At 39.7% G+C, this 22,533-nt stretch overlaps 1 protein-coding gene across 10 annotated transcripts in view; it reads right to left on the reverse strand.

Annotated features, from left to right (window-relative positions):
* The window catches only part of IFNAR2 (interferon alpha and beta receptor subunit 2), a 50,931-nt gene that overhangs the window by 22,188 nt on the left and 6,210 nt on the right, over positions 1 to 22,533 (reverse strand). For 8 of the 10 annotated variants that reach the window (XR_005216297.1, XM_037832357.1, XM_037832382.1 and 5 more), the window contains one exon: positions 406 to 495. Coding sequence is in view for 8 of the 10 variants with exons in the window: in XM_037832357.1 (XP_037688285.1) it covers positions 406 to 460 (55 nt within the window). In the remaining 2 variants the exon portion in view is untranslated. Of the gene's footprint in view, positions 1 to 405; positions 3,495 to 22,533 lie in introns of those variants that run through there. The other 2 variants (XM_037832403.1, XM_037832374.1) reach the window with 1 other exon arrangement.

Raw genomic sequence — 22,533 nt, forward strand, 5'->3', positions numbered from 1 at the left:
TAGACTACAGAAAAAAAATTGACCATAAATGAAGTGTCAGAACCAAAGTTCAGGATCAACTGTTCAGTTTGGTGGGATGTGGTAGGAGACAAGGGGTTTGGCCTCCTCCCAATTATAGGAATAGAGTGATAAACTCCACCCTGGGTTACAGGGAGGGTATCAAGAGAAATTATTCTTCAAATTACTTAGGAGGATATTTCCTATCATTATCATTCTTATTTATTTGTTTATTTTCCTTAAATTAACAATAGGGTAGCAACCCATATGGAACCCGAACCACCAGCACAGGCTTCCTTTCTATTTTCCATCTAATTCTAGGGAAATCAGCTTGCTATTCCCCAAAAGGGCTCTCTGTGATGAGGTGAACTGTTTTCCTCCAGAGCAATGATAAAAAGTAGCACTTACCCCAGGGATACAAATTAAATGGTCTGATGGCTGAGGCATTCTGGCTTAAAAGCATCTTTGTTATTTTTGGTCATTGCTTTACTTTCACATCTGAAAGGAAACAAATATTAGATCATTACAATTCTGAAGTGTTTAACTAAATTGCAGATAAGAACAGGCAAAGACAAGACGGGGGACCAGGAAGAAACAGAGAAATTCCTGGCTCCCAGCTTCCTCTGCCCTGCCCCAGCCCTACCCGTTACCCCAGTGCTAAGGGCAACCTCATCTTAGCTTCTTTGACCAATCCCTTCTTTAGAGAGAAATTCTTAAGTTTAACTTTTTGAGCAGGTAATACATTCTCTTGATTCAAAAAATTTTAAGCATACAAAAAAGTAAAGTGATAAATCTCATTCCTTTTATAAAATTACCTTTATTAGTTTTTTTGTGAATCCTTCAGAATTTCTTTACGCATAAACAAACACAAATATATATTCTTATCCCTCCCCATTTTACCAAAAATAAATAAATAAATAAATAAAGTTTTTATTACTTAAAAATATATTGGGGAGATCTTTCCACATCAGCACCAGAGAGAATTTCCTTGTTTCTGTTTTTTAAATAGCTGCATAGTATTCCATTCTATGGATATACCTTCATTTATTTAACTAGTGCCCTACTGATGGGACATTTGAGTTGTTTCCAATCTTTTCTGCAATGAATAATCTTGGACATGCATCTTTTGGCACATATGCAAGCATAGGTGTAGGAAAACTTTCCAGAAGTAGGATTGGATTGCCAGGCAAAGGGCAATTCAATCAGGATCCCAGCAGGAAATTGCACTGAAGTTAGGATGTTTTGAGGAAGGCTTTAATCCAGGGACTATTTACAAATGTGTGAGCTTGTAGGGAAAACCACAAGGGAGAATGCAGTACCTTGAGCTGACAATGATGGGCTGTTCCTACCCAGGGTTTGAAGGGGAAAGGGGGAGGAGCTGATACTGGAACTTGGAAGAAGGCTGTGGTGGTGGTGGTGGTGGTGGTGGTGGTGTGTGTGTGTGAGTGTGATGGGAAACTCAAGCCCAAGGTTCATGCAAGGAGGGGGCTGAGGAATAAATATCCTCACAGTCCTCTCTCCCTTCTCCTACTTGGGGCTCCCCATTGGCTAAACCCCATGCAAAGCCACAGGGAAAGGGTGCTGATGGTTCTGTCATATAGGACAAGTGCCCCAAACAAAATAAAGGGTGGAGAAGGGGGAAGGCAGATCTGAAGGGGCAGCAGAAGAGACCTGGCACAAAGGGACAATATATTTGTAATTATGATAGAAACTGCCAAAGAGCCCACGCTAGGGGCTGTACCAAGTCACACAGCCATCGTCACTGCTTCCCCACAGCCTCGTCCACCAGGGCATCACATTCTTGGACTTTTATCAAATTCATAAGTGAAAAAATTACACCTCAGGCTAATATTAATTTGCATTTCTTCTACTCAAGATCGAGTATCTTTTTCTATATTTAAGAGTCCTCTGTATTTCCTTGCCTGTTAACTGTCTGTACTCTTGGCCCCATTTTTCTACTGAATTATTGGTCTCTCTGTCACTGATTTGCAGGAGATTTGTGAACATGAAGGAAACTGGCCCTTTCTCTGTGATATGAATCATAACCTTTTTAAATTCCCACTTTGCCCCTTAGTTTTTTTTAAAGTCATTACAAATCAAGAATTTATTTACATGTTTTCCTCTTTTTAGAAATAAAAAGGTTAAAAAAACAAAAAGATTGCAAAAATGATAAGTAATTTTGTTATATCCTAATTGCTTAGGTATGTTCTGTAAATTCCAAATAAGTAAAATAATATAAAAATGTATTTTAAAATATTTATGGAATGAAAAGAAAAATGCATTAATCATTAAATACTCTTGGATTTTCTTTACTCCTCCCATAAATGAATTCACAAATATAAAAAAAGATATACATTTACACTCGGAAGTACAATCTCCAGCATCCAAGTAATTATACAATCTTTGCTACGTGCAAAGTAGACAGCTCATATTTACTTGCTATGGAAAGTAGACTATAGACTCGATGGAGAATAAGCATTAAACACTGACTATTTTTAAGAACAATGCTGTTGTAAAAATGTACACTAGTACTATTTGGTAATTACGTACTTCTCTTTTTAAAAGTAAATACAGCTTTTAGATATAAATCTTTCAAAGCTACCTTTGAAGAGCTGTGAGGTAACTTGTTATTCAGATTTGATGAACAGTAATTTATTACGTAACCTTCTCAGAAACCAAGCCAGCAGAGGGTTGTTTTCTTTTTTTTATTTCCTCCATGTGGTCAGTTTTCTTCTTAAGGAAGGCCTGATGCAATAAGAGGATGAATGTCTTAAATCTCTAGCACAAGGCTGTGAACTGTCAACTGGAGACACCATCTCTGATGTGGATGCCTTTATTCAGTCTATGTTCTACCAACTTGATATCTTCTAGATCATCTTTTATGATGCTAATTAAGTGGCTAAGGCATTCCTGTTGTTTTAAATGCTGCTTGATTTTTCCTAACAGACCTGTGTCTATGCAATATCTTCCTTCAGATATGACTGCCCCCAAATGATTCTGCATTCTGATTTGGGACATCAGTTCATTTAGTCAGCCCTCGAACTGAGTAGGTGCATCTAGTTCACACTGAATTGTATCTAGCTGAACTCATAACTGCTCTTCATCCGCCTGGATGGCATAACCACTTGTCCTCTGAATTTTCTGTTTGACTAGGACCTGTAGGATTCTATGAGAAAGATCCATAAGTTTCCTCTTGTATTGTGCAATTTGGGCCATAGTTGTAGTCTGATTCTTCTGTAAGTCACTAACATCTTCAGATACGCTATCTAGTCTGGTCTAATGTTCCTTAGTCATCTGATCTTGAGCTTTCAATCTTCAGAGAAGTTCTTTGAAACCCACCATTGGTATAGGAATTAACTTTTCAGAATCAGGGTTGTTCCAGTTTGCTAATGCTGCCATTTTACAAAACACCAGAAATGGATTGGCTTTTATAAAGGGGGCTTATTTGGTTACAAAGTTACAGTCTTAAGGCCATAAAGTGTCCATCAACAATTGAGTACCTTCACTGGAGGATGGCCATTGGCGTCCGGAAAATCTCTTGTTAGCTCGGAAGGCACATGGCTGGCGTCCACTTGCCCCCAGGTTGCGTTTCAAAATGGTGTTCTCCAAAATGTTGCTCTTGGGGTGTTTTGTCCTCTCTTAGCTGCAGCTCCTCTTCAAAATGTCACTCTCAGTTGTTCTAGCAGTGAGCTCCTTCTGTCTGAGCTTTTATAGGGCTCCAGTGAACTAATCAAGGCCCACACTGAATGAGTGGGGCCACACCTCCGTGGAAATTATCTAATCAGAGCTATCACCTACAGTTGGGTGGGTCACATCTCCATGGAAACAACCTAATCCAAAGGATTCAACTTAATCAATACTAATACATCTGCCCCCCACAATATTGCATTAAAGAATATGGCTTTTGGGGGGACATAATATATCCAAGCTGGCACATCAACCAAGAATTTTATATTTGGTGAGAATTTCTTTCAAAAATGAGGGTGAGATTAAGACATTCCAAGACAAAAAAAGCTGGGAGAGTTCATCACCTGCCCTACACTAGTTCATCGCAAGATCTGCCCTACAAGCAATGCTAAAGAGAGTTCTTCAGACTGAAAGGAAAGGATACTAGATAGGGATTCAAAGTGACATAAAGAAATAAAGATCTCCAGTAAAGGTAACCATTTGGGTAATTATAAATGCCGGTATTACTGTATCATATTTTTGGTATGTAACTCCACTTCTTACTTCCCACAGTTTCTAAAATGCAAATGCATAAAAAGTAATGAAAAGCCTATGGTTCTGGGTATACAATGTGCAAAGACAACATTTCTAACAACTACAAAAAAAAAAGTTGTGGGATGGAGAGGTATAGGAACAACGTATGCATAGGCTATCGAAGACAAGTTGGTAGCAAGTCAAATATGAATGTTATATATATAGGATGTTAAATTTTAACCCCATGATAACCACAAGGAAAATATACGAAAAACATATCCAGAAAGAAATGAGAAGGGTCTCAATGTGGTACAATACAAAAAAATAAAATAAACACGAAAGTAGGCATTAAGAGAAGAACTGGACAAAAAAGGTTTAAGACTTAGAAAGACTAAATAGCAAAACAGTAGAAGAAAGTCTTGCATTGTCAGTAGTGACTTTAAATATAAATGGATTAAACTCTCCTGTTAAAAGGCAGAGATTGGCAGAATGGATAAAAAAGTATGGTCCACTGACTCCCAGGGGTATAAATCTTCCTGGCAATGCAGGATGTGACTCCTGGGGATTTATCTGGACCTGGCATCGTGGGACTGAGAACATCTTCTTGACCAAAAGGGGGATGTGAAATGAAACAAAAGAAAGTTTCAGTGGCTGAGAGATTCCAAATGGAGTCGAGAGGTCACTCTGGTGGGCACTATATTGGTAACCCTTTTTAGGTTTTAATGTATTGGAATCGCTAGATCTAAACACCTGAAACTATCAAACTGCAACCCAGTAGCCTTGACTCTTGAAGATGACTGTATAGCAATGTAGATTACAAGCAGTGACAGTGTGATTGTGAAAACCTTGTGGATCGCACTCCCTTTATCTAGTGCATGGACAGATGAGTAGAAAAATGGAGACAAAAACTAAATGAAAAATAGGGCGAGATGGGGGGGGGATGATTTGGGTGTTCTTTTTTATTTTTATTTTTTATTCTTTCTGGTATAAGGAAAATGTTCAAAAAATAGATTGGGGTGATGAATGCACAACTATATGATGGCACTGTGAACAGTTGATTGTACATCACGGATGACTGTATGGTATGTGAATATATCTCAATAAAACTGAATTTAAAATAAAAAAAGCATGGTCCACCTATATGCTGTCTACAAGAGACTCATGTTAAATGAAAGACACAGTAGATTAAAAGTGAAAGGATGGAAAAAATATAGCATGAAAGTAGTAACCAAAAGAGAGCTGGAGTGGCTATACTAATATCAGATAAAATAGAATTTAAGTAAAAAACTGTTAAGTGGGACAAAGATGGTCATTACATACTGACAAAGGGGTCAATTAAACAGGAAGATGTAACAACTAAAAAAAAATACACGCACCTAACAGCAGAGTCCCAAAATACATGAAGCAAATATTGACAGATTTGAAGGGAAACACTGATGGTTCAGTGTTAATAGTAGGAGACTTTAATACTCCACTCTCAATAATGCATAGGACATCTAGACATATAATAAGGAAATACAAGACTCAAATGATACTTGAAATCAACTAGCCCCAAGAAACATCTGTAGAACACTGCACCCAACAGCAGCAGAATATACATTCTTCCTGAGTGCCCATGGATCATTCTCCAGGACAGACCACAGCTTAGGTTACAAAATAAGTCTCAATAAATTCAAAGCTATTGAAATCACACAATGTATCTTCTCCAACTGCAATGGAATGATGCTATAAATCAATAATTGAGGGAGAAATGGAAAATTCACAAATATGTGGAAATTAAACAATGCACTCTTAAACAACCAATGGGTTAAAGAGGGACTCACAAGAGAAATTAGGAAATATCTTGAGGGGAATGAAATGACAATACAAAATACCAAATCTTATGGGACCCAGCAAAGGCAGTTCTGAGAGGGAAATTTATAGCTCTAAATTCTTACATTAAAAAAGAAATATTTCAAATCAGATACCTAACCTCAAAACTGAGAAAACTAGAAAAGGAGCAAACTAAACCAAATGTGAGCAGAAGGAAGAAAACGATAAAAATTAGAGTGGAGATAAATGAAATAGAGAATTAAAAAAGCAATAGAGAGAATCAGCAAAACTAAAAGTTGGTTCTTTGAAAAAATCAATAAAACTGATGACCTTTAGCTAGACTGACAAAGAAAAAAAGAGATTATGCAAATAAATAAAATCAGAAATGAAAAAGGAGACATCACTACTGGCCACAAAGAAATAAAAAGGACTATAAGAGGATCTACCAACAACTGTATGCCAATAAATTAGATGACCTAGATGAAACGGGAAAATTCCTAGAAACATAGATGTCAACAAACCAATAACGAGTAAAGAGATTGAGTCAGTAATCCAAAACCTCCCAAAAAAGAAAAGCCCAGACCAGAAGGTAACACAAGGGAATTTTACCAAACATTCCTAGAATTAACATGAATCCTGCTCAAACTCTTCCCAAAAAACCGAAGAGGAGAGAACACCTTAATTCATTTTACAAGGCCAACATCACCCTTGTTCTGGTTTCTTTGAATCCACGAGTTCAGTTCTAAGTTTATCTCTGTCCTGTAGCATTTTACTATAAGCTGCAAGTAGAAGCCAGGCTACTTCTTCTATTTTTTGCTTGGAGATCTCATCAGCTAAATATTCCAGGTTGTTGCTTTCAAATTCTGCTTTCCATCTGACACCAGGACTCAATTTTGCCAAATTCTCTGCCACTTTAAAACAAGGATCACCTTCCTTCCAGTTTGCAACAACCATCATTTCTGCTCAAGGTCTCATCAGAAGTATCTTTAGAGTCCATATTTCCACAAACAGTCTCTTCAAAGCAGTTTAGGCCTTTTCTATCAAGCTCTTCACAATTCTTCCAGAACCTTCCCCTTATTCACTTAAAAAGCTGCTCCAACATGTTTGGTATTTGCAAACACAGCAGCACCAGCACCCCACTTCTCTGGTACCAAAATCTGTTCTAGTTTGCTAATGCTGTCAGAATGCAAAACACCAGAAATGGATTGGCTTTTAAAAAGGGGGTTTATTTGGTTACACAGTTAAAGTCTTAAGGCTCTAAAGTGTCCAAAGTAACCCATCAACAATCAGGTACCTTCACTGGAGGATGGCCAATGGTGTCCAGAAAACCTCTGTTAGCTGGAAAGGCACATGGCTGGCGTCTGCTCCAAGTTCTGGTTTCAAAATGGCTTTCGCCCAGGACATTCCTCTCTAGGCCGCAGCTCCTCTCTCAAAATGTAACTCTCGGTTGCTCTTGGGGCATTTGTTCTCTTTTAGCTTCTCTGGAGCAAGAGTCTGCTTTCAACAGCCGTCTTCAAACAGTTTCTCATCTGCAGCTACTCTCTCAGCTTCTGTACATTCTTCAAAGTGTCCCTCTTGGCTGTAGCTCCTCTTCAAAATGTCACTCTTAGCTGCACTGAGTTCCTTCTGTTTGTCAGCTCATTTATATGGCTCCAGTGATTTAATTTAGACCCAATCTGAATGGGTGGGGTAACACCTCCATGGAAATTATCCAATCAGAGTCATCACCCACAGTTGGGTGGGTTGCATCTCCACGGAAACACTCAAAGAATTACAATCTAATCAATGCTGATATGTCTGCCCACACAAGATTACATCAAAGATAATGGCATTTGGGGGGACATAATACATTCAAACCTGTACAACCCTCATACTGAAGCAAGATAAAGATACCACAAAAAAGAAAATTACAGACCAGTATGCCTTATTGCAGATACAAAAATCCTCAACAAAATACCAGCAAACTGAATCCAATAGCACATTAAAAGAATTATACACTATGATCAAGTGCGATGTATGCCAGGTATGCAAGGGTGGCTCAATTAATCAATTAATGTAATACACCACATTAACAAAATGAAGGATAAAAACCACATATAAATCTCAATTGATGCAGAAAAGGCAACTGACAAAATCCAGTGCCCCTTCTTGATAGAACACTGAGAAAACCAGGAATAGAAGGAAACTTCCTCAACATGATCAAAGGCATATACAAAAAACCCACAGCCAACATCATACTTAATGGTGAAAGACTGAAAGCCTTCTCTCTTAGATCATGAAAAGAAAAAGATGCCCACTTTCACCAGTGTTAATCAAGACTGCACTGGAAGTTCTAGCCAGTGTACTTGGTCAGAAATAGAAATGAAAGGAATCCAAATTGGAAAGGGAGAAATAAAACTTTCCCTATTTGCAGTTGATATGATCCTATATACAGAAAACCCTGAAAGGTCCACAACAAAGCTCCTAGAACTAATAAATGAATTCAGGAAAGTGGTGGGGTACAAGATCAATACCCCAGAATCAGTAGTTTCTATACACTAGCAAATAACAATCAGAAAAATAAATCAAGAAAAAAATCCATTCATAATAGTAACTAAAAGAATCAAATATCTCAGAATAAATCTAGCCAAGAAGTAAAGGATGTGCACAAAGAAAACAACAAGACATTGCTAAAAGAAATCAAAGAAATCCTAAAGAAATGGAAGATCATTGTATATTCATGGACTGGAAGACTAAATATTGCTAAGACATCAATTCTACCCAAAGCGATTTACAGATTTGACACAATCACAGTCTTCTTTGCAGAAATTGAAAAGCCAATAACCAAATTTACATGAAAGGGTAAGGGGCCCTGAATAGCCAAAGCCATCTAGAAAAAGCAGAATGAAATTAGAAGATTCTACTTCCCAATCTTAAAACTTATTACATAAAGCCACAGTAATCAAAACAGTCTGGTACTGGCTCAAGGACAGACATACAGACCAATGAAATCATATTCAGGGCTCAGAAATCAACCCTCACATTTACAGTCAAATGATTTTTGACAAGGAGGCAAAGACCACTCAATTGGGAAAGAGTAGTCTCTTCAACAAATGGTCCAGGGAAAACTGAATCTCCATTTGCAAAAGAATGAAAGTGGGCTCCTACCTCACACCTTATATAAAAACCAACTCAAAATGGATCAGAGACCTAAATATAAGATCTAGAACTATTAAACTGCTAGAAGAAAATGTAGGGAAGCATCTTCAGGACCTTGTGTTAGGCAATGGTTTCTCAGACTTTATACCCAAAGCACAAGCAGCAAAAGAAAAAAAATAGATAAATGGAACCTCATCAAAATTCAAATCCTTAGTAAATCAAAGAATTTTATCAAGAAAGTAAAATGACAATTTATACAAATGGGATAAAATATTGGGAAACCAAATATCCAATAAAGGTTTAATAGCCAGAACATATAAAGAAATCCTACAAACTCAATAACAAAAACCCAATTGAAAAAAGAATCTTCAAAGAAGAAATATAAATGGCCAAAAAACACACGAAGATGCTCATCATCATTAGCTATCAGGGAAATGCAAATCAAAACCACGATGAGATACCATTTCATACCCACTAGAACAGCTACTATCGAAAAAAAAAACAGAAAATTACAAGTGTTGGAGAAGATGTGGGGAAAGAGGAACACTTGTTCATTGCTGGTGAGAATGTAAAATGGTGCAACCACTGTGGAAGACAGTTTAGTGGTTTCTCAGAATGTTACATATAGAATTACCATATGACCTGGTATATACCCAAAAGAATTGAAAGCAGCGACTTGAACAGGTATTTGCACACTGTGCTGGTTTGGATAAATTATGTCCCCCAAAAGCCATATTCTTTAAGGCAATCTTGTGAGGGCAGACATTAATCTTTTGATTGAGTGTTTCCATGGAGATGTGACTCAATCAACTGTGGGTGAAACGTTTGATTAAATTATTTCCATGGATATATGGACACTACCCATTCAGGGTGGATCTTAATTTAATCACTGCAGTCCTATAAAGAGAGCTCACAAACAGAAGGAGCTCAGAGCAGCTGAGAGAGACTTTTGGAGAGGTGCCTGACAGCTAACAGTTTGAGATGCTAGCCCAGAGTTTGCTCCAGAGAAGCTAAGAGAGGACAGAATGCCCCAAGAGCAGCTGAGAGAGACATTTTGAAGATGGCAGTTGAAAGCTGATGCTCAGACATGCTTGGAGTTGTGGACAGAAGGATGTTTGGAGATGCTAAGCTAAGGATGCACAGGAGCTGAGAGAGGAGCTGAAACACAACCAGGGACCAGCAGATGCCAGTCACGTGCCTTCCCAGCTGTCAGAGGTTCTGGACACCATTGGCCCTTCTTCAGGGAAGGTATCCTCTTGCTGATGCCTTAATTTGGATGCTTTCATGGCCTTAGGACTGTAAACTTACAACTAAATAAATTCCCTTTATAAAAGCCAATCCATTTCTGTATTTTGCACAATAGCAGCATTAGCAAACCGGAACATACACCGATGTTCATAGCAGCATTATTCACAATTGCCAAAAGATGAAAGCAACCCAAGTGTCCATCAACTGAAGAATCAATAAATAAAATGTGGAATATACACACAATGGAATATGATTAATCACTAAAAAGGAATGAAGTTCTGATACATTCAACAAGATAGGTGAACACTGAAGACATCATGTTAAGGGAAATAAGCCAGACATAAAAGGACAAATATTGCATGGGCTTATTGATATGAACTAATTAGAATAAGCAAACTCATAGACTCAGAATCTAGAATATAGGTTTCAGGGCATGGGGTAGGGGTAGGGAATAAGGAGTTATTCTGGTTTGATAATCAAAGGTCTTGCCCTTTGACTGAGTCACATCTCCATGGAAACACTCAATCAAAGGATTCCAACTTAGTCAACACCAATATGTCTGTCCCCACAAGACTGCAGCAAAGAACATGGCGTTTTGGGGGACATAATACATCCAAACCGGTACAGGAGTTAAGGCCTAAAATGTACAGAATTTCTACTTGGGACAGTGGAAGAGTTTTGGTAATGGGTGGTGATGATGGTGACACAATAATGTGAATGTAATTAACAGCACTGAATTTTATATTTGAATATGGTTAAAAGAAGAAATGTTAGGTTATATATAGCACTAGAATAAAAAAAAAATTTTTTTAATGCATGGAATTACACAACACAAATAGTTAACCCTAAGTTGAACCATGGACTATAGGTAATAGAACAATTATAAAAATGTGCTTTCAATTGTAATAAATGTGCCACACCAATGCAAGGTGTTATTAATAAGGCGATATATGGGAATTCTGTATTTTATGCATGATTGTTCTGTAAACCTACAAGTACTCTAATTTTTTTAAAAATGTAAAAAAAAAAAAAAAAAGTCCTCTTGACTGTCATGGAAGCAGGTCCCACCCAAGGTATTCCAGAAAAACCCAAGAGATTCCAAGTCAAAATTTATACCCCTGCTGCACGCTACTCCCATGACACAGTGAGACACCTCTACCTACAAACCATCCCACAGTACTGCAGCCATTGAGAAATACTGCCACCATGCCTGCAGCATGCGATGTCATCTCCTGTTGTTATTCCAGGGCAGGGGGGTTGCATGGTTGCATGCACCCCCTTAGATTCTGGGGATATGTAGCTCACAGAACATCACATCAAAGGTGACTTCCTTGTAGCCTTGTCTGTGTTTGTGGTCTGGGTCCCTCTGTTTATGTCTGACGCTGCACCTCTTTGCCTTTGGTCTGCATCTGTAGCAACACTGAGCCCTCCAGCAGCCAAGAAAAGACACACACGTAAGTCCACTTGCAGATGTAAACATGTACACACACATTCTCTAGAAATCCCACTGTCCCCCTTGGTGTGGGAAAGCCTCCTCTTGCTTTGTTCCTGGTGACTCATACTCCACTCCTAACCAGATGTCTGAGAACTAGATTCTTGCCTGCTTGGTAAAACCTAATTTCCAGTCTTGGCATCCTGCCTGGAGTTGTTAACAGAGCTCCTTGGAATTTTCCCTGACTACAAACAGTTATTTGTCTCAAAGCGTCACTTGCTACTGTTATCTCTGCAGCAAGGCCAGCTTCATGGGTGTGGTCTGAAGCTGTCTGTACCCCAGAGAAAACATGTCCTTGAACCTAATCCACTCCTGGGGGTGCAAACTCATTGTAAGTAGGACTTTTTGATGAGGTTACTTCAGTTAAGGTGTGACGTACCTCAGTAAGAATGTTCTTAATCTTAGTATTGGAGTCCTTTGTAAGAGAATGGAATTCAGACACACAGAGAGAAAGTCACTGAAGCAAGAAGGTGAAATCAATGAAATCTGGCAGAGAAGAGAGACATGGGGAGGTGCCACCACGTGCATTGCCATGTGGCAGAGGAGCCCAGGTTCGCCAGCAGCTGATCTTTGGGAAGAAAGCATTGCCTTCACGGTGCCTTGATTTGGACATCTTCCCAGTCTCAAACCATAAGCTAATAAATTCCCGTTGTTTAAGCTGAGCCATTTCACGGTATCTGCGCGAGCTGCCTATGAGATTAAAACAATGGGCGGGGGAAATGCTCTGCTGCTGCCATCTTTAAATTCTTAATTTTATCTTTGAACTTGTGTTTTGTTAGTGAAGTCTGATAGGGCAATGGAGCAAGCCCTGGGGGCCCGAGGAACTCAGATCACAGGTATCTCGTTCCCCTCCTCCCCTGTCTTCCCAGGATGGCTTCTTGGCAGCCAGCTCACACACTGTCTGGCCCCACATGGGCAGGAGAGTCCCACATTCCACTGTTACGCTCCAGGGGTGGATGCAGGGAGGGTTGGGGGTGGGCACTCATCCCCAGCTGTGGCCCCGGGTGGGGGCATGGTGGGGCCTTCCCTGCCCTGGGCTGGCAGTGCCTGGCTGGCTGCAGGTGGCATTTCAGTGCCCATCCTCAAGCCAGTTACCTAGGGCATCCGGAGAAGAGGTTTAAAGACCCTTGGGTGTTGCCAGCATGCAGAGGGCTGGGATGGTGAGTCCTTGGGAAAGGGCAATGCCCAGTCTGACCTCTCCAGAGCCCACCCCTGGCTGGCATGTGGTGTGTAGGCTCTGCGGCTAGCAGCAGGGGAAAGCCAACAGTGTCGGGGCAAGTGCTTGTGCGCCCCAAGGTACAAGGGCAGAGGAGCCCCTGGGGACCTGGGTTGGTGGGTCTGTACACAGCCTGACGGGGCGTTCCCTTGGGCTGTCCCTGTGCCTGGGGGGGCGGGGGAGCCTCTTTTCCTCCTACCAACCTTCCTGAGTCTGGCTTGTCTCTTCTGGCTGGTTTGTAGCACCCTTAGGGGATGAGCCGCAAAACACAAATTGTATGCTTTCACTGATGCCACCTATGAGTTAAATGCTCTTAAATTTGCATATAATACTGGGGATGCACAATAGGAAGAAGGATATGTTTATGCTAATAATTTAAAATTGCATTTTTTCCTTGCTTTGAATGACGTTAAAGGTTAAATAAGGAAGACGTCATGACAAGTTGAGAGAGACACTGTGGAAGAAAAGAAAAAGTTTCATGTTTTGGTACCTTCGTGGTACTTTTTGCCTGCTTTTTTGGAACAAGGGGCTCTGCATTTTCATTTTGTTCTGGCCCCACACATTATGTAGCCAGCCCTGTCTGTAGCTCACTGTCTCCTAACAAATGCACCACACTCCTTAGGCTGAATTCAAGGCTGTCATCGGTCTTTCCAGCTTTACCTCAAGTTCCTGTCCCACGTGTCTGAGCTCCAGCCAACATGCCACCCCTGCTCTGGCTCTCCCCATTCCCAGGGTCTCCTTCTGGGAAACCCTCCCTGCCGTTTAGACGCTTAAGAAATACTATGATTGTCATGTCTCAGCTCAAATGGGTGCACCTGGGTGAAGGAATTCTACTCTGAACTTCAACTCTTAGACAGAAAGACAGACAGATACCTCTCTCAGTGTCCTTGCTGCCTCACAGTCCCCTCATAGAGAGCATGACTTTGTCTTTTCTTCTATTCAGCACAGCCTGATGCCAGACACATCATTAATCAGCAAATAATGAATAAATTGGATATAGAAATATCATATGCATAAATTACACATTTTCCCAGAAATATTTAAAAAGTACAAAGAAAGTAACAATCTTCTTTCTACGACCCAGCATCAGTCATTAACATCTCCGCATATTTGTTTCTAGTTTATTTTCCACATATATTTGTTGTTTCTGTAAAAATTCTTCTACATACTCATCAAAAAATATAAAAAGAATGTGTAAACGTACAAATCCCAACATCCAGGCATTTCTAGTATTAACCTCAGGTGAACTGAACCTCAGAACTCTTTCTGTGCATATTATATAGACAGTGTTTCTGTCTAAATTTAATTTTATTTGGGAATAAAACTGAAGTGAAGCTCTAGGAATTGTTGAAATTTAAATATTTTTTTCTCCACCAAAAAATAACTTCCTAAAATATTCCTCTAAGTTTTTTTTTTAAAAAAGGGAGATTATAAATGACATTAAGTCAGAGTAGTGTATGTTAACAGCACGTGTTAATTCTAAACCCTATTTATTGATTCCATGCTTTGAAAAATGAGAACAACTAGCTCTAACATTTCCTTGCATTTTCTCCCCCTTTCCTTTTTATCTATATTGTTTTTTGTCTCTATTCATAACAATCCCATTCTAGTTGACCCCCAATTTCCATAGGTGCCTTGTATTAATTCTCCATATTTAAATTTATTTAAAGATTAAATCTTCATCAACAATCCAATAGTCCTTTTTTATCATGAGCCTTTCCACTCCTGAATTCTTCATTTTGATTTTTGTCTTAATTTGCTGGATTTTGTTATCCAGCAGTTCCCACCCCCCACCCCCCCAAAAAAAGTGCTTATGTGTGCTGAATTTCCTGTTCTTTCATATTTGAAAAGATCTGCCTGTTGACTTTCAATTTAAATGACCTCTTGGTTGGTAAAATACTCCCTTGGGAGGAGTTGACTTTCCCTTGGAAGTTTTTTCTCAGACCCATTATCTTCTGGGATTTGATCCTCCCACCACTTCCTTTATTTTCTTTTTCTTCTTGGATTCCTAAAGAATTCTTTTCCTTTGAATCTGAATAGTTGAAGATATGTTGGTGTTGAGCATTCCCATATGAAGTTTTCCTGAAACATGGCATGTTCTTTTGGCCTACAGACTACTTTTTCTTCATTTCAACACATTTTCTTATCCTATTTTATTGACTTTTTTGTTGTTGCTGTTCCATTTAGTGGTTTCTCTACATTAGGGACTATTTTAGTTTTCTAAAGTAGCTGAGATGCAATATACCAGAAATGGGCTGGCTTTCAACTTTGGGAATCTATTAGTTTATAAGCTTACAGTTCTGAGGCCGTGAAAATGCCCAAATCTATGTATTATGAAGACAACACCTTCTTCCTTCAGAAAGGCTGTGGGTGATCTGGGACTTCTCTGGCAGGGCACATGGCCAGTGTCTGCTGGTCTTTCCCTTCTCTTCTGGCTTCGTTGCTTTCAGCTTCTAGCCGTTCCATCTGTGGCTTCCTTTCTTTCAGCTTCTGTGTCTTTCTCTCTGTTTCGTCCTCTTATAAAGGACTCCAGTGAGAGTACTCCTCAACTGAAATAACCTCATCAAATGGTCCCACCCACAACAGGTTTACGCACACAGGAATGGATATAGCTTTAACAGCATGATCTTCTGGGGACCATACAGCATCAAACCATCACACTTCACCCTCTGAACCCATAAAGACATGCTCTTTCCATATGCAAAATACAGTCATTCCATCACAATATTTCAAAAGGCTTAAAGCATTTCAGTAAAAATATTAAGTCCAAAGTCTCATCAAAATCAGTTATAGGCATGGTCTGTTCTGGGGCACAATTCCCCTCCAGCTGTGGACCTGTGAAACTTAGAACAAGTTATCTGCTTCCTATATACAAAGGAGAGACAGTCATAGAGTGAACATTCCCATTGCCATAGGGAGAAACTGGAAGGAAAACAGGGGTCACTGGTCCAAAACAGTTCCAAAAACCTGCAGGGCAAACTCCATTCGATTTAAGGTCTGAGAGTTATCTATAGAACGATGCTTTGTCCTCTGGGCTTGATAGAGCAGCAGCCTCATCCTTTCCAAGGGCAATGCTCTCCCCTTCACTGGGGTGAATACTCCAACATCTCCAAGCATCGGGGTGATGGCTGGACTTGAGGCCCCACCCTCCTCAAGCATTGGAGTGTCAGCCGAACTCTGCCCAGGGCACAGGCTCAACCCCCTTGCAACAGTGGGGTGGCGGCCGACTCTACCTAATCCCCAGGGAATATGCTCCACCCTCTCTGAAGCCTGGGATGGCAACACTCTTCCTAAACAACTGGGCAGAAAACCTGCCCTCTGCAAGCTCCGGGGCATACCCACCCTTTCGACATACATGGGTGAGTCCACTCCCTCAGCCCAAGATGTCTTTGCTCCAGACCTCACCTTGCATGGCTCTGCCTTTGAAGTCATTTTTCCATCAATCTGTCCCCTTTCTGTTCCTTTTAGTCTGGACTGAAAGTGGTTCCATTCATACAGCTCTTGCAAAAACTTGTTGGTTTCTCATGCAGTATATACCACCGTCAGACAGTATGACTCTCCACATATCCTTTCTGGATAACTGCATTTCCAATTTGACCCACACTGAAATGGCTGATTGGTTCCACATTCAGTTAAATCCTCACATAGGGCACTGTCCACTGGGAGCTTGCTTTCCGGAAACTCAGAATTTTCAAAACCATCAATTTCTGGTTTCATTGTGCCCATGAGTTCAGTTCTCAATTTGTCCCTTTCCTCTCACATTTTACTATAAGCTGCAAGGGGTCACCAGGCTGCACTTCCCACATTTAGTTCAGAAATCTCTTTAGCTAAATATACCAGCTCGTCACTTACAAATTCTGCCTTCCATCTGAAATCAGGACTCAATTTTGCAAAATTCTCTGCCACCTTAAAGTAAGGATCACCTTTCTTTTAGTTTGCAATGAAACATTCATCATTTCTGCCTAAGGCCTCATCAGAACCACCTTTAGCATCCATATTTCTACCAACAGTCTCTTCAAAACAATCTATATGTTTTCTATCAAGTGCCTCACAAATCTTCCAGAATCTTCCCCTTAACCATTTATAAAGCCATTCCAGCATTTTTGGTATTTGCAATAACAGCACCCCTCTCCTGGTACCAAATTCTGTTTTAGTTTACTAAAGTTGCCAAAGTGCAATATACCAGAAATGGGCTGGCTTTTAACAGTGGGAATCTACTTGTTTACAAGCTTACAGTTCTGAGGCCATGAAAGTGTTCAAATCTAGGCATCATCAAGATGATACCTTCTTCCTGAAGAGAGGCTGCCGGTGATCTGGGACTCCTCTGTCACGTGGCAAGGCACATGGCTGGCGTCTGTTGGTTTTTCCCTTCACTTCTGGGCTCCATTGCTTTCAACTTCTCGTTGCTCCACTGTGGCCTTCTTTCTGAGCTTCTGTGTGTTTCTCTTTCACTCAGCTTCAATGTCTTTCTCTCTCTGTTTCGTCCTCTTATAAAGGACTCCAGTAAGAGGATTAAACCCACCCATGGCAGACCTCAACTGAAATAACCTAATCAAAAGATCCCACCCACAATAGGTCTTCACTCACAGGAATGGATTAGCTTTCAGAACATGATCTTCTGGGGTCCATACAGCTTCAAACCATCACAGGGATCCTAATTATCTTAATATTTGATTGTTTCTGTCTTCCATATCAGATTCTTTCTAATTGGTTTAATCTTTGTCTTCAGTTATCTACATTCATTGGACTTAAGTCAAGCTTTTGGTCTATTAAAATATTTTAAATTCCAGCAGTGTTTATTCTGTTCCTTCTTTTAACTTATTTCCTTTGTAATTTGTTTTTATGGTCTTGAATTTATTCCTTTAGGTTTGCAATCTCTTTCTATAACTATTTTTAAATTTTCTTATCTTTGAGCATATTTTATTGAATTCATGTTCCTATTAAGTTGTTGCAGGGACAAAGCAATTGTAAGGAATTTCCTTCTATTCCAGTGATACATTATTTATTTCAACATTTTTTACTGTGAAATATAACCTATTACAGAAAAGTGATAACTTCCAAAATATGAATTAACAAGTAGTTAGAGAGCAAATTTCAAAGAATGTTATGGGTTACAGTTCCACAATTTCAGTTTATTTCCTTATTGTGAAATATCACATATATACAGAAAGGTGATAACTTTCAAAGTATTTAACAACTAGTTATAGAGCAAATTTCAAAGAATGTTGTGGGTTACAGTCCCATTTCAGTTACTTCCTTCTAGCTATCCAAATACCTTAACAACTAAAAATAAATCATTTATATAAACATTAAGTATTCATAATCTTTTGTTAAATCCTATCTTGTCTGTTGCTACCCCTCCCTCACATTTAATCACTTTCTCAATCTTGAGGGATGTCAGGCAGGGGCCACCCTAACTTGTTCTTATTGAAAAGGGGTGTCGACATTATGAGAAAGAGGGGTGCATCTGGTTGATTTTCTTGAAGAGGCTGTTGCCTATGGGTTTTGGGACTTATCTGGCAAAGGAACACTCTGGAGGATTTAAGTTTCTGAAAAATAAACTTAGTGAGTGAAACTTTTATAGAGTCTCAGATAGGGACCAGGGTATTCTTGAGGGTTTGGGGGACTACTGTTGATTTGGGCTTGTCCTACTGTGGTCATCTCATATCTAGCTGAACCTCGCATAAGAGTAACCCCCAGGATAGCCTCTCGACTATCTGAAATATCTTAGCCACTGAAACCTTATTTGGTTACCTTTCTTTTACCCCTTTTGATAAAAAAGTCATTCTCAATCCCTTGATGCCACCACCACTGATTCCTGGGATCAGTGTCCCACATCACAAGCAGACTCACTCCTGTGGGAGTCATGTCCCACATAGGGGGGAGGTGATGAATTTATTTGCAAAGAGAAAGGCCATATCTGAGTGACAAAAGAGGTTCTCTGGAGGTGACTCCCAGGCATAATTATAGGTGGGCTTAGCCTCTCCTTTACAGCCATAAGTTTATCAAAAGCAAGCCTCAAGATCGAGGGCTTCAGACACATCTATTCCTGACTTGTAATGGTTATCTCTAAATTCTGAGATGTTGAGTTCTTTGTGTATAACCTGGTCGGTCTCTGGAACTTTGGGTATCTGTGTGACACCTGAAACTCAGAGCTAGAGCTCAGCAGCTTTGCATGTCAGTATTACCTCATATAGCAACTGTTTAAAATGCTGAAAAAGAGTTCAGACCTCAATTAGAGATATGAATGAAGCAGATCTGGTTAGGACTAAGGCAAGTAAGACCAAAGGGTAAAGGACGACATTGACTGTGTTTTAAAACTTCAACTTCTATGTGAGACCAAGGGAAGAGATGTTTATTAGGTGCAGAATCTATATTTTCTGTAGCACACTAAATAGTTTAACTTGTATGGTCAGTTTATTCAAACACCATAATCACATGGAACTTTGAATAGGAAGTAAGATCTGGTAGGTTTATACAGGCTAGTGTAAAATTCCAATACATCCCAAAGCAATTTGGGCAGAAAATGAGGATATATTTGCAGGGAACCCTGGGGAACTGGGGAAGAATGCGGAAATGTTAGACTTCCCCACCTGGGTTGTTACTAGTGTTCTTGCAAATGTTGAGGACTGACAGTTTGGTAGGATGAGCCCTCGATCTTGGGGCGTGACTTTGTGAGGCTAGTTGCTCCATGGGAGAGGCTAAGCCCACTTATAATTGTGCCTAAGAGTCTCCCACAGAGAACCGCTTTGTTGCTCAGATGTGGCCTCTCTCTCTCTTTCTAAGCCCAAGCGGCAGGTGAACTCACTGCCCTCCCCCCTACATGGGACTTGACTCCCAGGGTTATAAATCTCCCTGGCAACATGGGACAGGACTCCAGGGGATGAGCCTGGACCTGGCATCATGGGATTGAGAAAAAGCTTCTTGACCAAAAGGGGGAAGTGAGATGCAACAAAACAGTTGCAGTGGCTGAGAGATTTCAAATAGAGTCAAGAGGTTACTCTAGAGGGCATTCTGATGCGCTATATAGATATCCCTTTTTAGTTTTTGATGTATTGCAATAGCTAGAAGGAAATACCTGAAACTGTCAAACTGCAACCCACTAGCCTTGATTCTTGAAGACGCTTGTATAACTATGTAGCTTACATGGTGTGAGTGTGTGATTGTGAAAACCTCATGGCTCACACACTCCTTTTGTCCAGTGTATAGATAGGTGAGTAGAAAAATGGTGACAAAAACTAAATGAAAAATAGGGTGGGATGGAATGTTTTGGGTGTTCTTTTTTACTTTTATTTTAATTTTTTTTTGAATAAGAAAAATGTTCAAAAGTTGATTCTGTTGATGACTGTACAACTATATGATGGTACTGTGAATAGCTGATTGTGCACTGTGAATGATTACAGGGTATGTGGATATATCTCCATAAAACTGTATTAAAAAATATAAACTAATCAAAAAAAGATCAATGGCTTGACTGATTAAATAGGGGGTTCCTAATTTCACATAGCATATATTTTGCCCAAGACAAACAACCAATGTCTCACATTATCTTCACTTACTTATACAATCATCATCACTCTCAATTTTAAACAATTATCATGACCCCAAACACCCCACAGCTCTTATCAGCCCCCAATTATTTATCCCTAGTATTTGTGCAGTGCTAATAAAGTATTCATATTAAATATAGTCCCTACTATGCAATAGGTAGTTTTCCTATATAGCAGTCTATTGTTAACTCTTTGTACCAATGTCATAACTTAGAAGTATATCATGAAAGCGCTTATTTATATTTGTAGTGCTAATCTACGGTAAATATGCCTTTAAACAACCACTTTTGATCATGTTTGTCTTCAATGCAGCAGTGATACTTATAATCCATCAACAAAAAAATCATCTCCCCTGTCCATTCCCATACCTTTAAGTTCACCCTCATTAACAATGTCTCTACATATTAGGTTATCATTTCCCCTTCACTAGCTTCTGTCTATCTCTAGGCCCCCAATATTCTACATTATATGACACTGATTTTGCATTGTTCAGGAAGTACATCTCCTTTTGTGTCTGACTTATTTCACTCAGCATCATGTCTTCAAGTTCACTCACATTCTCATGTTTCCAGACCTCGTTCCTTCTTACTGCTGCATAGTATTCCATCCTATGTATACACCACATTTTGTTTATCCACTTTTCTACTGATGGACACTTGGATTGTTTCCATCTCCTGGCAACTGTGAACAATGCTGCTATGAACATTGGTATGAAAATGTCTGTTCATGTCACTGCTTTCAGATCTTCCGGGTATATACCAAGAAGTGGTATTGCCAGATCCTAGGGTAACTCAATGTGCTGGTTTGAATGTATTATGGCCCCCAAACGCCATTATCTTTGATGTAATCTTGTGTGGGCAGACATATCAGTGTTAATTAGATTGTAATTCTTTGAGTGTTTCTGTGGAGATGTGCCCCACCCAACTGTGGGTGATGACTCTGATTGGATAACTTCCATGGAGGTGCTGGCCCGCTCATTCAGGGTGGGTCTGAATTAAATTACTGGGGCCATATAAATCAGCTGACAAACAGAAGGAACTCAGTGCAGCTGAGAGTGACATTTTGAAAAGGTGCTACAGCCAAGAGGGACACTTTGAAGAATGCATTGGAACTGAGAGAGGAGCTTCAGCTTACAGAGACATTTTGGAGACAGCATTTGAAAGCAGACTTTTGCTCCGGAGAAGCTAAGAGAGGACAAATGCCCCAAGAGCAACTGAGATTGACCTTTCGGAGAGAACTGAAGCTTAGAGAGGAACATCATGGGAGAAAACCAAAACTGTGGAGCAGACGCCGGCCACGTGCCTTCCCAGTTAACAGAGGTTTTCTGGACACCATTGGCCATCCTCCAGTGAAGATACCCGATTGATGATGACTTAGTTTGGACACTGTAAGGCCTTAAGACTGTAACTGTGTAACCAAATAAACCCCCTTTTATAAAAGCCAATCCATTTCTGGTGTTTTGCATTCCGGCAGCATTAGCAAACTAGAACACTCGATATCTAGTTTTCTGAGGAAAACCATTATCTATTATACATTCCCACCAGCAATGAATAAGAGTTCCAATTCTTCTAAATCCTCTCCAGCATTCATAGTTTCCTGCTTGTTTAATGGCAGCCATTCTCATTGGTGTGAGATGATATCACATTGTGCTTTTGATTTGCACTTCCCTGATAGCTAGAGAAGATGAACATTTTTTCATGTGTTTTGGATATCAGTCTCTTATCAGATATATGGTTTCCAAATATTTTCTCCCATTGAATTGGCTTTCTCGTCACCTTTTTGACAAAACTGTGAGGCACAGAAACTTGATTCTGAGGAGTTCCCATATATCTATTTTTTCTTTCATTGCTTGTGCTTTGGGTATAAGGTTTAAGAAGGTA

Source organism: Choloepus didactylus, chromosome 1 (genome assembly GCF_015220235.1).
Source record: "Choloepus didactylus isolate mChoDid1 chromosome 1, mChoDid1.pri, whole genome shotgun sequence".
In the NCBI taxonomy this organism is placed as follows: domain Eukaryota; kingdom Metazoa; phylum Chordata; class Mammalia; order Pilosa; family Megalonychidae; genus Choloepus; species Choloepus didactylus.